This window comes from Gorilla gorilla, chromosome 23 (genome assembly GCF_029281585.2).
Source record: "Gorilla gorilla gorilla isolate KB3781 chromosome 23, NHGRI_mGorGor1-v2.1_pri, whole genome shotgun sequence".
In the NCBI taxonomy this organism is placed as follows: domain Eukaryota; kingdom Metazoa; phylum Chordata; class Mammalia; order Primates; family Hominidae; genus Gorilla; species Gorilla gorilla.
This window is the reverse complement of record NC_086018.1, coordinates 1,702,969-1,721,155: the sequence shown is the minus strand read 5'-3', so window position 1 is coordinate 1,721,155 and position 18,187 is coordinate 1,702,969. Positions and strand designations below refer to the sequence as shown.

At 39.6% G+C, this 18,187-nt stretch overlaps 1 protein-coding gene and 1 pseudogene across 1 annotated transcript; both read right to left on the bottom strand.

Annotated features, from left to right (window-relative positions):
* Nucleotides 1-1,818: 1,818 nt before the first annotated feature.
* LOC129530553 (angiogenic factor with G patch and FHA domains 1-like) lies at nucleotides 1,819-3,471 on the bottom strand (annotated as a pseudogene).
* A 91-nt stretch (nucleotides 3,472-3,562) lies between these two features.
* LOC129530554 (uncharacterized) lies at nucleotides 3,563-7,833 on the bottom strand. The gene is made up of 2 exons (XM_055377330.1): nucleotides 7,641-7,833; nucleotides 3,563-4,836 (listed from the first exon to the last, which is right to left on the bottom strand). The coding sequence occupies exon 2, from the start codon at nucleotides 4,782-4,784 to the stop codon at nucleotides 4,173-4,175; it is 612 nt and encodes a 203-aa protein (XP_055233305.1). The 5' UTR covers nucleotides 4,785-4,836; nucleotides 7,641-7,833; the 3' UTR covers nucleotides 3,563-4,172.
* Nucleotides 7,834-18,187: the final 10,354 nt, after the last annotated feature.

The window sequence follows — 18,187 nt, the reverse complement described above, 5'->3', positions numbered from 1 at the left end:
GCTCACTGCAACCTCTGCCTCCTCTGTTCAAACGATTCTCCTGCCTCAGCCTCCTGAGTAGCTGGGACTAGAGGTGCCCGCCACCACGCCCAGCTAATTTTTTTAATTTTAGTAGAGACCAGGTTCACCATCTTGGCCAGGCTGCTCTCGAAATCCTGACCTCGTGATCCACCTGCCTCGGCCTCCCAAAGTGCTGGGATTACAGGCGTAAGCCACCACGCCCAGCAGTTTTTGTTTTAAAAACTACAGACAAGCTGGGTGCAGTGGCTCAAGCCTGTAATGGCTTCATTTTGGGAGGATGAAGTGGCTGGATTGCTTGAGCCCCAGAGTTCAAGACCAGCTTGGCGACATAGTGAGACCCCGTCTCTGCAAAAAAAAGTATTAAAAAAAAAAATAGCCGGCTGGGCGCAGTGGCTATTTGCCTTCTATAATATATATGACTACATTAATTGTGATCAGCCTTTCACTTTACTAGTCCTCTTTTCGGCTCAGCCTATTTTAATATGTAATTTGTATGTTGTACATTAAATTGTTTTACAACACTTTTAATACTTTACTTTTCGTTTGCCTCTTTTCCAAAGATAGCTTGACAAGCTCGTAGTTTCCACATTATTTTGGTTTCTTGCTTTTCCATTATATTGACTTAAACATTTAAACATAAATTCAATATCTGAGATTTATGTGCCATATAATTTCTTCTGATGCTTCACCCCAGTAGCTCATCTCCTTGTGTGCAACATAATTTATAATTTAATCCTCACATATGGGAGACACCGCATTCCAATGCCTGCAGGCAGTTTCTCTTTGTCTATTCCATTTGCCTTGTCAGAAGGGAACAACCCACAGGGACCTGACATTCTTGTAATCAGACGCATCTGAGTGGAGCCCTGGCCTCTTAGGTTGATTACTTCTCTGGATCATTACCTTTATTTACTTCCAGTCCTGGCAAGTTTTCTTAATTTCCTTTCAACTATATTACACATTCTGTGATTCTTGTAACTTCTTGGTGATTTTAATTGTCTGCATTAGGTTTTTAAAGTATATTATTTTTCTGAAAAGCAGAAATATCCATAGTTGCATACATGAGTGAAATATTTTACATAGATTTTCTATGGCATCTATCACCATGAGAAATTCCAAGTTTTTTCATTTGAAACACCCCTCTCATCAATAGACCATATTGTAATAATTTGTAGAATGTGATTACTTTTATACCATTAGAAAATTAATTATATATTTTGTACATATTTTTGAAATACTCCACTGCAATAAATAGTATATGGTCAGAAGCATTGTTTTCTCTAACATAAAACTAATATGAGTAAAATTATCTACCTGAATTCAGACCTTTTGGCTTCAATGGCCATTCTGTCTCATTAGCACTTCTCTGATCCATAAAATACATCATTTGTATTTTTTGTTTAATTCATAATTTATTGAAATGAATAATTTAACATTATAAAGTTTTATGGCAATTTAGGACATTTTCAATAAATATATTGAGCTTGAGGCCCTGGCTAAATATTCCTTTTGCACTCAAAATCAGATTTTTCTGGCACAACTTCATTGCCTGTAATGGTATTTATAAAAAGTATGAATGCCAGCACATGGACTATTTCAATACTGTACTCATTTGTTCATGTATAAACATTTCATTAGCTATGAAACAAACCAAATACAAATACTGAATGTATAGTACATATCAACAAATTCAGATTCTTCACCGAAGAAAACAATAAAAGACAAATTTTCTGTGACATGTCACCTGTTCATTAGTTATTTAATATGATTTAGACTATTCCAAATATAAGAAAATGTATGCATCACTATTCATGTTGTCTCAATATTTTTTATCTAGGTCCTGAAGGGTATAAACAAGAATGTATATTGTCAGATTTATTTCTGTAGAATTTAGATGTTTCTTTTGCTGTATTTTCTGTGCATACTACTATGAATATATGGAGACAAGGACAAATGAGCATTTAAGTAGTTATAAGAATTTTGCTTATATGGCTATTTGCTTATATGGATGTTGTCAATGACAAGATAAAATAGTAAAGTTTGATAAACTTATCTGTGCCCTGTGAACTTTAGTTCACTTACTGTATAAATTAATTCAGTCACTAATAATTAGTTTAAAAAGTGTTTTTTAAAAGCTGCAAACCACATTTTATTACACATTTCTGAATCAGGAAGGGGTAAACCGTGACACAGCTTTCTTGTGCCACTGACTTTTTTGAGGAGAGACATTCTGCAATAAGAGTTTCCAAACTCTATTTATAAAAAAGCATGAGTTTTCTTCTGTGATTAACCTTCACTCCTCAGTCCCTTTTACCCAAGGAATGGTTCCTAGGTCATCTTTTTGAAGTTTAGTTTCTGGAAAGTTTTCAGCAAACCTCTCCTGTGCTTTGTCCCAGCTTTTGTTGTTGTTGTTGTTCTTGTTTTGGAGAAGATGAGTCTCTTTAATTGAGGACGGTTTGTCTGTCTCCAATCCTGCATGTGTTTGCCAAAGCTGAAGCTGTATTGGAGTTTTCATTCTTCCACCATCCTTCCCCGGGCCTTCTCCTGTTTTCAACACATCTTTTTCAACATCTTCTGACCTTTGTCGCCATCAGTAATTTCAGAATGAACAGACGCAGGAGCATCATCTCTTTGGAAATTTCCTTCACTTCCAATCTGCTCCCTATGTTTTCCAGCTCTATCTTTACATTTTTGATTCTCCAGTATCTTATCATCTTTGTAGTCTGTATTCTGTAAACCATATTTTACTCATATATTTTTAAAATCCTTTTCTTCTTTCCAGCTAGTTTCCTTCTTAGTTAATGATGGACCAACAAATGATTCATCTTTTTTATCAAGGAAAAGGTGAGCTCTAACCTGCCCTGGTTCACATCCAACACAGCTATTTCTGCCAGGGTGAATGTAATAAGATAACACAGTGTCTCCAATTTTCACTTTACCTCCCTGCTCAGGTTCATAAGGGTCACATTTAGTTTTCAGCTGAACAATCCATTTTACATTAACAATTGTTCCATTTTGACTGCCTGATCCAAAAGGACATAACTTTGTAAGTCATGGTCAAAATAAATTTCTTCATGAAACTTACACCAACTTCAGGGATTAGAAGTGTATGCTCCATGTCATTTTCTCTTCCAATTGTAGTAGATTTTACAGCAGTAATGATGAAGAATGATCCTGTCTGTAACACAGGAGATCTAATGACAATTACTCTCATATATGAGGGCCACACTTTTCCCTCATCTTCCTCCTCAGTATCTTTTGCAGTTGCATTGCCTTTACTGGTAATGCCTTCATCATAACTACCCTCGGTCTGAGAGTCTGTAATTTCATCTTCTTCTGGTTCACTATCAGTCTCTGTGATTTTCTCATCCTTAAAGATGAACTGAGATGTTTTCATTAGGAGGAGATTCCATAGGATTTCCACTAACTGAAACAGTGAATTTTGGGGGATTATTTTTGTGATGAATGACTTTTGGCTTTTTTTTTTCACATTTGTGAAATTGTCTTTCCCATTGCAGTTTGTATGTTCAACACTGAAGGCTTCTTGATCCTCTGAATTCAAATCCTTTTCCTCTTTTTTTTTTTTTTGTAGAAGAATCTGGATCCTTTCTTTTCTCAATTTTTTATTTTTGTTTTGTGCTATAAGTCTGATAAGGTGGCAAAGCTACTTGAGAATGAAACCGATAGCGACCACTTTCCACATCACAGTAGTAATAAATTAAATCATAATATATTTGATTCTCAGAATCTTAATAGAAACCAGTGCTGTGGTCAAAATACAGTCCAGTATTTTCATCACAACTAAATCCAGTCTGTGATAAAGCCGCTTCTGCTGCAGCTTTCAAACTTCCAGCTAATGACGAACCTTCTAAGGACGTATCTTGTGCAGCTAATGCAGATGCTGGCTCCTGTGAATTTGAGGCAAATGACCCTCCTGTCTACATTTAACATTTGCTGTCCTGTCAGTACCAGGGTGAGCATCATTTTCTATTTACAACTGGTCGTTAGAATTCAAAGCAAGAGTTTCAATATCCTGATCTTGCTGATTTGGACAGTTCAGTCACTCACTTTATTTGGAAGACTAACATCATTAGAGTAGGTCTGATAATAATCTGAGATCGATCAAGGAGCATGGTTGTCTGCGAGTACTTCTACATCAGACTTTTATTATCTCCATTTCTCCCACAGCGGAGTACATTACTGAGTTCTTCCAGCTGCGAGAGGAGCTCTTGGCGGTTGCTCGTGTCGCTCTGAGCAGCCGTCCTGTGCGAGGCCATAGCTTCTCCCGTTCCTGCACCTGTCGCCTGCAGCTCAGCGTTCGGGTTCCAGCTTCTCCGTCCTCCTTCTCCGCTGGGCCAGCTCGGGCTCGGGGAGGGGGAGGAGCGGCCACAGCGAAGGCGCTGGCGGCGGGTACCGGCCCGAGGCCGTGAGTTCGGGCGCCAGACGGCTGCGGCCCCGGAGGGGCTGCACGGGGCCGAAGTGGGGGCCGGCTGAGCCACAGCCACGGGGGCGCGCTGGCAGCCACAGGCAGCCTCCCCGGCCAGGAGGCCCCGAAACGTGGAGCCTAACGGGGCTGCGGCAAGAGCAAGGGGACGGCGATGGCCCTGCCGGATCTGCGTGCCTGGAATCCTGGGAACAACTGTACCTTCCCCAGCCACGGGGGCCACGGGAGGAGCGTCGAAGTCCAGGGGCCAGAAGCGCTCCGGACGTTCCCGAGTTGAGCTGGAAACAGTGGCCAAGCGTGTTTTAAATCGAGTTTCCATGTGGCTAGATATTACCTGCTGGTTACTCTTATTTTTTTCTCCATTCGTTGAGCTATGATTGACAAATTGAAAAGTGTATATTTTAGGGTGTACAATAGAGTGTTTTGAGATATCAGTAGTCTTTAAATTACCTCAGTTAAGCTAGTTAGCCTATCTATCCCCTCACATAGTTAATACGTTTCTGTGTGAGTGGTGAGAGCACCTGAGATCTACTCTTGTAGCAAATTTCAAGTACAGAGTATTGTTAACTATAGTCACTATTCTGTACATTAGGTCCCCAGCAGTTACTCACCATGTAACTGAAGGTGTGCCCCTTCCATGGATATCTCCCTATTTTCCCCACTTCCTAGCCCATGGGAACCACCGTTCTACTGTTTCCATGGCTTTTTTAATTTTTATTTACTTTTTTAGATTTTACATACAAACGAGATCATGCAGTAGTTGTCTTTCTGTATTCGGCTTATTTCACTTAGCGTAATGTCTTCAAGATTTATCAATATTGTTGTGGATGAAAGAGCTTCAATTTTATTAAAGCTGAAATTATGTATCTCTCAGTGTATTTATCTGATTCAGAGGAGTGCAGATACCCTTGATGATCCTGATTTTATGTCCTTTGGCTATATACTCCTAATTGGGATTAGTGGTAGTTCTAGTTTAAAAATTTTAAGGAACCTCCATACCGTTTTTCATAATAGCTGCACCAATTGACATCCTCAGCAACAGTGCACAAGTGTTCTCTTTTTCCACACCCTAACACTTTTTATCTTTTGACTTTTTGATAATAGGCATCCAAACACCACGATAAGGTGATACCTCATTGTGATTTTGATTTTAATTACTCTGAAAATTAGTGATGTCGAGCATTTTTATATACCTGCTGGCCATTTGTATATCTTTGGAAAAATTGCTATTTATATATTTTGCCCAATTATTAATCAAGAAATTGCTTTTAACTCTGCTGTGGGTTTTTTTAATTGATTAGTATGACATATATTTTGGATAGTAACATATTATCATACATATGGTTTACAAATATTTTCTCCCATTTCCTATAATGCCTTTATATTTTGCTGATTGTTTCCTTTATTGTGCAGAAAATTTTAACTTTGACATAGTTCCACTTGTTCATTTTGGCTTTTGTTGACTGTGTTATTGGTGTCATATCCAAAGCATCATTGCCATGACCAGTGTCAAGGTTTTTTCCCCATTTTTTTTAGAGGATTCATGATTTCAGTTCTTATGTTTAAGTCTTTATTTCATTTCGAATTCATTTTGTGATGACATGAGAGAAAGGTTCACTTTTTTCTGTGCATATCTAGTTTTTCTTACACCACTCCTTGATGTGTTTATCCTTTCTCCATTCTGTGGGACTGGTCGACTGCATATTTGTGAGTTTATTTCTGGATGCTGTATTCTGTTCTATTGGTTTTTATGTAGGTACTATACTATATTGATGACTACAGCTTTGTAATATAGTTTGAAATCAGGAAGCGTAAGGCTTTCAGCCTTTTTGTTCTTCTCAGTATTTGGCTATTTGAGGTCTTTTGTGTTCCATACTAATTTTAAAATTGTTGTTCTACATTTTTAATAAAATGGCATTAAAATTTTGATAGAAATTTAACTCTGTAGATCACTTTGTGTGGTATGGATATTTTAATAATATTAATTTTTAGAATCCATGAACACATAATATATTTCCCATTTTGTATTTTTCATTTTCTTTCCTCAACATTTTACAGTTTTCAGTATGCAGATCTTTCATATTCTTTGATAACTCATTCCTAAGTATTTCGTTCTATTTCATAATATTGTAAATGGAACTATCTTTATTCCTGTTTCAGATATTTTGTTGTTACTGTAAAAAAATGCCACTGATGTTCATATGTTAATATTGTATCCTGAGAATTTACTGACTTGGTTAGTTATAACAGGTTTTTTTTTTTTTTCTGGTAAAATGGTGGGTATTCTGAATTCTGGTTAAATTGATAGTTGCTATTATCATTTCAAAATTATTTAAAATATGACCAGATGGATTCCTGCTTTCATGAATTCAATGGAATTCCCATTTAAAATAATTTTGTCTGGTTGACCTAGCCCCCGGGGATCGGGGGCACCCCGTGAGAGTACGGAGATTCACTTGGGGGTGGGAGGGAGAAGCCGTCAGAGAGGAGGCTGAGCTGGGGAAGCAGAGAGGGGCTCCGGGAACAGCCGGGAGGAGGAAGGGTCGTATCGGAGACCCAGTGGGGAGAGAGAATGGGCCAGAAAAGGAGGAAGGGTGAGAGTGAACAACAGGACGGCTTCCCGGCGAGGCAGGGCACTTTGCTGAAACTGCGGGCCCCAGGGAACAGCTCGGGCAGGGTGGGAGGGAGTGGAGAGGACCCAGCAGACCCGAAGGTCAGTGTGGAGAAAGGGACATTTCCCGGCTCCTTCGCCTCTGCCCAGCGTTCTGCGGGCATGGCCTCTCCAGAGGCAGGGCAGGGGAGGAGGTGGCTCCCGGCAGGCTCGGAGAACTAAGGGGTGCACACCCGCTTCGCAGGGCTGGGGTGACAGGGGAAGCCTGAGAGGGCTGCGGATCTCGCTGGCCCAGTGGGTGGGTGCGGGGGACGCGGGAGGGACCGAGCTCACGGGGCCAGCGCCGGGGCCTGCAGGTGGTCCTGGAGGAATCTGCAAGCACCTGCCCGTGCAGCAGGCCTTCCAGGAGACCAGTGTGGACAGCGCCCTGGACACGCCCTTCCCAGCTGGAACATGTGTGAGGCTGAAATTTAAGCTCCGGTAGACAGAGAAGCGGCCGGAGGAAGGACTGGAAAAACCCAAGTGCAAAGTGCAGCCCGAGAGGAGGAAGCAGAAATGGCTGACCTGCGTCAAACTGGGCTGTGAGGATAAGGTTCTGGGCAGGATGGTTCGCTGCCCTCCAGAGACGCAGACTCGGCGGGAGCCTGAGGAGCACCAGGAGGCCGGGTGCAGCCGGGCGGAGCGGGCAGTGAGGACCCTACAGCTGCTGCTTCCCTGCACAGTTCGTCTTCTCCAAGGCCCGGCCCCCAGCGGAGCCCAGCACTGAATCGCATGGCGCCCCCTGGAGCCCTGGCGGGGATAACCAGTGGAAGACCCACCTCCCAGGGAGAGGACCCCAGTGTATCCCCAGATAATAAAACTGTTCTCTCCCCACAAAAAATAAATAAATAATTTTGTCTGGTCTTTGAAATGTGTATCCTCCGTGTTCTGGTCAAAATGCTGCCCATTTATCTATATGCCTAATTAGTCAAACTTTTTAATGAAGTTATTTAACATTCTTTTTTATTATGAAATAAAACAGTAAATTTGTTAATGGTTTTAATATCATCTAATATGATTGAAAATATGTCAATTTGTCATTGCCAATGAATCTTTGTGTTATTTATTTTACTCTGTTACATATTCTGTACATAAAGGTCTAAGTGGCTTAGAATCTTGCCTAACATACTGTATGTGCTAAGTACTAACTACTCTAATTCATCAAATTATCTTTCTATATCATTCTTAAAATACAATATTATTTTTTATTTATTTTTGTTAATTTTTTTGCCTAATCTAATTATTTATGAAAATTATGAGGTCTGAACTGAATAGTTTGTCCTCTTGATAAAAGCCAAAGGTTTTTCTTCTCTCTCTCTCTTTTTTTTTTTTTTGAGACGAGGTCTCCCTCTATTCCCCAGGCTGGAGTGCAGTGACAAAATCTCGGCTCACCACAACTTCCGCTTCCCGGGTTCAGGTGATTCTCCTGCCTTAGCCTCCTGAGTAGCTGGGACTACAAGCGTGCTCCACCATGCCCGGCTAATTTTTGTATTTTTAGTAGAGACGGGGTTTCACTATATTGGCCAGGCTGGTCTTGAACTCCTGACCACGTGATCCGCCTGCCTCAGCCTCCCAAAGTGCTGGGATTATAGGCTTGAGCCACCGCCCCAGGACTTTTTTTTAAAATCTCTTTATTAATACGTTAGAGAGTACAAATGCAGCTCCCTTACAGAAGCATGTTGCATAGGGATGAAGTATGGGCTTTTGGTGTGACAATCATCTGGATGTTGTTTATTGTCCCAATTAGTTATTTTCTCATTCCTAAACCCTCTCCCACCTCCCATCTTTCTGAGTCTCCAGTGTCTATTTTTCCAGTCTCTATATCCAAGTGTATGCATAATTGAGATCTCACTTGCAAGTGAGAAAATACAGATTAGATTTTCTGTTTTTGAGCTTTTTCACTTACAATAGTGGCCTCTGGTTTTATTCATGTTGTTGCAAAAGACATGATTTTATTCTTCTTCATGGCTGAGTAACATTCCATGGTATACTTGTGTAGCACATTTTCTTTATTCGATTATTGATTGATAAATTTAAATTGATTTCATGTATTGGCTATTGTGAATAGTGCTGTGATAAACATGTGAGCATGGGTATTTTCTTTATGTAACAAATTATTTTCCTTTGGGTAGATACCAAGTAGTGGGAATGCTGAATCAAATGGAAGTTCTATTTTTAGTCTATTTTGAAATCTCCATACTGTTTTCCATAGAGATTGCAGAAAGTTACTTTCCCACAAACAATGTATAAGTGTTCTCTTTTCTCTGTATCCTTGCCGATAGCTCATTTTTCTGCTTTTTAGTAATAGCCATTCTGCATGGTGTAAGTTGGTATCTCATTTTGGTTTTTAATTGGCATTTCTCTGATCATTGACAACGTTGAGCATGTTTTACGTGCTTGTTGACCATTGACCATCAGTGTCTTTTTTTTTTAATGTTCATGTTCTTTGCTTGCTTTTTAATGAGGCTACTTGTTTTATTTTTGTTGAGCTGTTTGAGTTCGTTGTATATTCTGGACATTAGATCTTTGTCACATGCAAAACTTGTAAACGTTTATCTCATTCCATAGGTTTTCTGTTCACTGTGTTAATTAAAAAGCTCATTTTCAGGAGCTTTTTAGTTTGAGTTCCTTTTGTCTATTTTTGTTATTGTTGCATCTGCTTTTGAGATCTTATTCATAAATTCTTTGTCCAAGTCAATGTCTAGAAGAGTTTATCTTAGAGTTTCTTCTAGCATTTTTATAGTTTCAGGTCTTACATTTTAGTCTTTTAACCCATATTGAGTTGATTTTTGTATATGGTGAGACATAGGGGTCCCATTCCATACTTCTGCATATGGCAATATAATTTTTCTAGCAAAATTTATTAAATAGGATTTCTCCAGTGTATGTTTTTGTTGACTTTGTAAAAGATCAGTTGTTTGTAGGTATGTGGCTTTATTTCTAGGTTCTCTATTCTGTACCATTGATCTATACGTCAATTTATATCAGTACCATGCTGTTTTGGTTACTACAGCCTTCTAGCATAATTTTAAGTCAGATAATGTAATATCTCCAGCTTTATTCTCTTTGCTTAGATTTGCTTTGGCTATTCAGGCTCTTTTTGTGGTTCCATGTGAATTTGACTGTTTTTTTCTAATTTTATAAAAAATCACGTTGGCAGTTTGGTAGGAATTGCATTTAATATGTAGATTGCTTTGGGCAGTAGAGTCATTTTAATGATCATAATTCTTCCAATCCATGAGCATGGGATGTTTTTCTCATTTGTGTCATGTACAATTTCTTTCATTAGTGTTTTGTAGTTTTGCTTGTATGGATCTTTCATCTCTTTGACTAATTGTATTTCTAAGTATTTTACCTTTTTTGTAGCTATTGTAGAAGGAAGTGACTTTTTAATTCAGTTCTCAGCTTGATCATCATTAGTATATAAAAATGCTACAAATTTTTGTACATTGATTTTTGCATCCTGAAACATTATTAAATTTATTTATCAAATCTAAGAGTTTTTTTGGTGGTCTTTAGAATTTTTGTATATATGATATTATATAATCATCAAAGAGGGACAATTTGACTTTCTAATTACAACCACATAGTTGCTCCCACCAAGACCAATAGACAGAGTCTCTGGGGAGGTCACAGGTGATGGTATTTCTTTAAGCTGGCTATGTGATTATGGCTGGAAGCATGGGCCAGTGGCTCCATCTTGGCCCATGGCAACCTCCACCACCCTGGTTCGAGTGATTCTGCCGTCTCAGCCACCCGAGTAGCTAGGATTATAGGCACCAGCCACAACACCTGGCTAATTTTTGTATGTTTTAGTAGAGACATGATTTGGCCATGTTACCCAGGCTAGTCTTGAACACCTGACCTCAGGTGATCTGCCCACTTCAGCCTCCCAAAGTGATGGGATTACAGGCGTCAGTCACCGTGCCTGACTCTCAAGTTTCAATGTGCCTATGAATTATTTCTGATTCCAGGCTCTCTCTTAGTGATGTGATTCTGCAGGTTTGGAAGGGGTCCATGAATTGGCTTCTTTAAAAAGCCTCCTCTTAATGCTGATGTTTCTTCCACTACATCCAATATAGTAGCACTTAGCTAGAGAAAGTAGGCACAGCACAGAGCTCCTGACACCCAACACTGTTACCACAACACAAATACTTTTGGTCCAAAGTGGAAGCCACAAATCACCATTTTCAAACATGTCATTTTCTGCCACCTCTTTACAGTTTAGAAAGCCTAGAGAAGGCAACAATGTTTGAGTAAGTCTGCATTTGGAAAACACGTACACATGAGCTAATACAATGTTTACTGAGCACATACTATGTGTTCAGAAGTCTGTTATGAGCAATGTTCAGGAAACCTTACATGATGTGAGTTAATCCTCATAGCACCCTGGGGGTTGGGTGCTAAGTTTTCTGTAATTTTCAGGATTTAAATGAAGGGCCTAGCATTTCTATTTTTTCTTCCATTTTAAAAATTATTTACCTGGAAAATAAAATGTGCAGAATAAATGCTTTATCGACAGACGAGAAGGATAGAGAAAAAAGGGTGAACTGTTCAGAGACATGTTTTATATTTATATTTACCTTTTTGTGCCTTGTGGAGCAGCTACTGAATTTGCAGGAATGGAAAACAAGTTGCTAGGTGGGGTGTCCCTAGAAGCACTGGCTTCAATGAAAAAGAAATTATAACTCCCAAATATAGAATTATTTGCTTCCATTTATCTGCTTTTCCATTTTAGGAAATTGTGGGCACCAGCTCAGGAGAGGCAGCAGGAACCCCTGCCTGAATCTCTGGCCTCCTTTAATCAGTTCTGTGAGAGAAGATTCTAGGGTGATGCCAGACCTGGATGAGGCCATAGAAGAGGATGGATCTGGGCAGGGCTGGAACAGAAAGCGGACCCCATGTTTCTGATGTTCACGCTGGTGGAGTATTTCCAGTTCTGTCTTTCCTAAGCCTGCCCAACAGAGACTTAACTCTTAGAGCTTGTGTAATTTTAATCTGTTTTAGCCACTTCCCTGTCAATTTTTATAACACATGATAACAAGAAACTTAAGCAAAACTCTTAGGGTTTTTTAGGACAATTATATGAGAAGCTAAAAACTTACTTTTACCAAGATGAAAGAAATAGAAATAATCACAACAATAACAATAATTCTTCTGTCCATGAATAGCCCTTCAGATGGTGACATCAGAACCCAAGGAACAGCGTAAGGGAAGTGGAGCAAATGCAGCCAAGGCCCCCTGTGCAGCTCCCTTCTCCCTTCCGACTACAGGATGCTGAATTCAGCCATTAATCCGTTTCCCTTCCGACTACAGGATGCTGAATTCAGCCATTAATCCGTTTGCTCTAGATGAAAAGTTCCTGGACAATAGAAACCATGAATTCTTCATCTGTTTTTCTGATGGTCATGTGATGTAGTTTAGGTGTCCCCTCCAAATCTCATATTGAATTTTAATCCCCAATGTGGCAGGTGGGGCCTGGGGAGGAGGTGGTTGAATCACCGGGTGAGTCCCTCATGGCTCTGTGCCGTCCTTGTGATAGTGAGTACTCGTGAGATCTGGTTGTTTAGAAGTGTGGCCCATCCCTCCCTCATCTTTCTTGTTTCTGCTTCTACCATGTGAGATGCCTGCTTCTCTTTCACCATGATTGTAAGCTTCCCCAGGCCTTCCCAGAAGCAGACGCTGGTGCTATGCTTCCTGTACAGCCTGCAGAACCATGAGCCAGTCAAACTCTTTTCTTATAAATTACCCAGTCTCAGGTTTTTTAAATAGCAATGCAAGAATAGCTTAATACATCATGAAAAGAAAGCAATTGATATATTTACCAGTTTGAGTATTTACCAGTTTGATCTCCAGACCTCTGCCTTGCTTCAACTCAAAGAACAGGAAGGGAGCAACCCCCATCTACTGCTCCTGATCGTGGGAGAATCTTCAGTTCATCTTAAAACATTTCAGTCAAAAGCCCCGTGTTTTATGTAGAAGAAGGAGGGTGTCTGAAAGAATGGGTCTCTTTATTTATTTTTATTTCTGAGACAGGGTCTCTTTCCCTGTCATTCTGGCTGGGGTGCAGTGGCTTACTGCAGCTTTGACATTCTGTGCTCCAGCGATTCTCCCACCTCAGACTCCCAAGTAGCTGGGACCACACATGCACACTACCACAACCAGATAATATTTGTATTTTTGGCAGAGATGAGGTTTTGTTATGTTGAGCAGGCTGGTCTTGAACTCCTGAGCTCAAGTGATCCTCCAGCCTCTGCCTTTAAAAGTGCTGGAATTACAGGTGTGAGCCACCACACTGGGCAGATGGGTCTTAACTGATTTTAATCAGGGTACCTAAGCAAGGAAGACATGCCCTTAATTTTTTTCCTAATACAATATTTGACAGTTATATAACTATGATTTTTTTATTCCTGTGATTCATAAGGGTATGATAGTAAAAGGCCTTGAAAGCCTGTAGGAAAAAAGTGCTATATTGCGCTTGAAACCACCTTTTACTCTGAAAGAAAGTGCCATCCAGGTACATCTGTTGAGAAGATATTTTCTCCTGTTGCATTTTAGCCAAACAGCTGAGTGTGTCTTGAAGTTGTTTTTTGATTTTTAACAGGACAAGTGTATTTTCTAAGACCCCAAACTCAGGAGTGGCCATGGGGCAAATCACAGCTGCACACATAGAATGCATGAGCAGTAAATGCATTTCTCAACCTGAACCAGGGATTTTTCCCCGTGGGTGCACATGAGAATCACCAGGGAGGCTTTTAAAATTACCTAAACTCAAAAGGCAATAGATAAACGAATTTAGAATCCCTGCAGTGGGACCTGAGCCACAGTGCCGTTTAAAGCTCTCTGGGTGACTGTGGGGTACAACCAAGCCCCCAAACTGCTGTTTTAAGTCAGCCTCTTCCAGTGAACTAGTGGCAAATGGGTTCCTGAAATAAAAGGAAAGATTTGCTCCTGGGTTGTGGTCTTCTGATCTTACCTGCATTACCTACTTTTCCTTGCTGAACTGACCTCTGCTACACATTTTATTCCTGATTCAATCCAGTTCTACTCATACCAAATGCATACTACGCACTAGGTGCCCTTGCATTGCTGAACCTCACTGTGGGGAGAGGACTTTGCTGAATAATAATTGCATCCAAAAAAAACTCAAAACACTGGACTCGAATGATCCTCCTGCCTTGGCCTCCCAAAGAGCTGGGAGTGTAGGCATGAGCCACCTTGCTTGGCCTATACCCTAAAAAATTAAAACGATCTTGCTTAATAAATTGATGTAAACATGGGAAGACCTAGAAGGTCACCGAAGTGTTAGGACATAAGTAAATACCTTGGAATATTAATATCCATCTGATGATGCTCTGAGCAAACATGTCCCACTTTAAAACAATACAAAACAGTGCTATTCTTCTGAGATATGATGTTAAAATTTTGTGCAAATAGGTAATATTTAAATTTTTATATATGAATAACGTTCATGCAGAAAGATGTGTACAAAGAAATCATGTAAGGTTCAATGAATTATTACAAAGTGAACACACGTGTGTAACCTAGAAATAGAACCAGCTTCACTAATGCCCTGGCAACCACTTTCTCTCTTTTTGCTCCCCCAAAGTCACTAAGATCTTAAGAGCTAACATTGTATATCAACTTTGTATTATTATACATGTTTTATTGCAGAAAATTTAAAACATACACAAAATAAAAGAAACAGTACAATAGGCCTGTTACCCAGGCTCAACAACAACTAACAACATGCCAATTTTATGTTATCTATACTTCAACTCATTTCCCACACAGATTTTATTATTTATTATTATTTTTTCTGATATAAAATGTGTGCTCATTGAAGGTAAAATCTTGGCTGAGCACAATGGCTTAAGCCTGTGTAATCCCATCACTTTGTAATGACAAGGCAGGAGGATCATTTGAGGTCAGGAGTTTGAGAGCAGCCTGGGCAGCATAGTGAGACCACATCTTTATTAATTTTTTTAAAATTAATCAGGCACGGTGGTGCACGACTGTAGTTCCAGCTACTTGGGATGTTGACATAGCAGGATCCCTTGATTCTAGGAGTTTGAGACTACAGTGAGTTGTGATTGTGCCACCTCACATCAGCCTGGGTGACAGAGTGAGACTCTGTCTGAAAAAAAAATAAAAGTTCAACCTTAACTAGCTTTTTACACATAAACACACCCATATAAACAATCCCTCTTTTAACAATAGAAGTACCAAATTAAAAATCATTAATGTGAACCTATTTTTAACTCAGACTTTATCTTTTAATAAGTTCCTTTTTATTTTTTTTTGGAGTAAGATGTGCACTCATTGAAAGGTCTAATCTTGGCTGGGCACAGTGGCTTACATTCGTAACCTCATCACTTTGGAAACCAGAGCTCAGGAGTTTGAGACCAGCCTAGGCAACACAAGAAGACCTCACTGGGGCAAGATAGTGAGACCTCATCTCTCCAACAATTTTTTAAAAGTTAGTTGGGCATAGTGGTGCACACTTGTAGTCACAGCAATTTGGGAGGCTGACGGGAGGATCACTGGAGTCTGGGAGGTCAAGGCTGCAGTGAGCTGTGATTGCACCACTGCACTCCATCCAGAGGGACAGAGTGAGGCTCTGTCAAAAAAAGGTACAATTTTAACTGTACGTGTTTGACACACGAACACATCCATATAAACAATCCCTCTCTTAAAAATAAAAGTACCCAATTTAACAGTTACTAATATTCATGGGAATTACCTAGAAATTTTTTGTTTGTTTTGGTTTGGATTTTTATTGAAAGGAGACACCTAGAAATGTTATTTAAAATCTAGATTTTGATAAAAATAAGCCTGAGTTTTTTCTTTTTTTGAGACGGAGTTTTGCTCTGTCACCCAGCTGGAGTGCAGTGTTATGATCTCGGCTCACTAAAACCTCTGCCTCCCAGGTTCAAGCAATCCTCCTGCCTCCCAACTAGCTGGGATTACAGGCGTGAGCCACCACATTCAGTTAATTTTTTTTTTTTGTATTTTTAGTATAGATGGGGTTTCCTTTTGTTGGCTAGGCTAGCCTTGAACTCCTGACCTAAGGTGATCCACCCGCCGTGGCCTCGCAAAGTGCTGGGATTACAGGCATGAGCCACCGTGCCCAACCAGGCCTGAGTTTTGCCTGAGAATTTCTCTTTCTAAGAAAGTACATCATATGGCAATTACAAGGTCTCTTTTATCTAAAATATATAGAATTTAATAAATAAAAATTTAAAAAATTTACCTGAGATTAAAGGACAAATCAAAACACATATGCAATATGTTGTCTGTAGGAGTATATTTTAACAGTGACATAAATTATTAATAATCACTAAATGTTATAATAATTTATTAACTAAAATGAACGAAATTCCTAATATGATATCTATGAAAATACATTCTTAGAGTAAAATATTCTCATATCTTGAGAGGGCACTGGTTAAAAACAGCAAAGATGTGGAAGTCGATGTCTTATCAAGTACTTACTATCAAGTAAGTAGCAGACTCCTCTTCACACCTTTTACAGAGTTATCCAAAAAGAAGTCATTTACACAAGAGCAGACAATTTTCCTAGCTTTCTATTGAGTTTATATGTTAATATTGTTAAAAAATTTAACTCAATTTTCTTATGAAATTACTTGACCAAATTTTATATGTTATATCATATCAAAATTTATTTAGATGTCAAATAAATTTTATAATATAATATTATAATACATAACAATATCATATTATGATAAGTTCCATTTACATTCAGACAATTTCACTAGGCAGTGTCTGTCTACCACTAATTCTTTTTTGGTTCCACTATTTGCACAGGCAGCACAGCTGGGAAAACACAGACTCACCCAACACAGTCTCTTCCCCGTGGCTTTCTCCTCCTCAAGGAATCAGTTCATCAGTCAATCAAGTCATTTGGGACTGGAGGCTGAGTACTCCCTAACATAGAAAGTTTCATTCCTGCATGCTTTCCTCAGCAGAGGGGGAGAGAAGAAGGTCCTTTTAGGGGACACTTGCTTGGACATAGACTAGGTTAGCTGGAGGGCTCTGACCAGCAGAGATAGACTCCGCCGCAGTAGGAAGGGATGAGGCAGCTATTCTGAACCTGGAGCTCCACCACACCTTGTCCCGTCTCACTGAGGCAATTTTGAGAGGCTGCCCCGGAATATGGTGGATGTTGAGAAATAATGTGGGCTTTGACGGGATTCAGGTGGTGGCTGCGGTGTGAAGACAGGAGCTGAATGTTCAGAATCTAGGCTGTTTCTCTTGTGATCAGTTGGGTTACCTGTTTGAGACCAAGTCCATTTTTACTAGGGAGGCTGAATAAATTGCACAGAACACAATGGCGCTCCCAGGATAACTGAGGAAGGAGGAAAGTTTTTCCACCTAGACTTTTTGCTACCTCAGGAATCAGGGGCTGATTAGGTTAGCACTGGCTCAACCTAATCAATTTAATTTTATTGCATTTGATCTAATTATCTTCCTCATTTTTAAGGTAGGAAGGGCCATTTCATTTGGTATGTATTTTTCTCTGCATTTTTATTTCATCATATATGTGTGGATCTAATACAATCAACCATAATTTGACATTTGCTGTTTCCAAGCATTTAAGAAATTATAATATCTATGCATACAATGTTAACACCATGTATAATAAATTTTCTTTCTGTGCAAAATATATAACATATGTCAATATAGGCATGTTTAATTGTGCATCTTGAAAGGTGAACAGGATCATAAATACTTCCAGGTAGGAACTGGGACAGAAATAGGATGAAATGATTCCCTGATCTTCTGGTACCTGTGCTCCCAGTTCTTTGTTTTCTTGACATTATGACAAGATCCTGAAAATGTCTCCCCTTAACTGTGTCTAGGTCCGCAGTAGAACTACAGCAAGAAACTTCTGATTGAGGCTCTAAGAAGTGGCAGGAATGAGAAAACTCCTCAGCCAATAAGAGTAAGCCACGCCCAGCCGAGGGACGTATAAAAGGCAGGTCTAGCAGAATAACCCACACTCTGCCTTTGGACGTGTGAGAGAGTGCACCTTTCACTTGAGCTTCAAC

Coding starts and splice junctions, on each gene's coding strand:
- LOC129530554 (XM_055377330.1), bottom strand. CDS start 4,784: ATGGAAACTCGATTTAAAACACGCTTGGCCACTGTTTCCAGCTCAACT.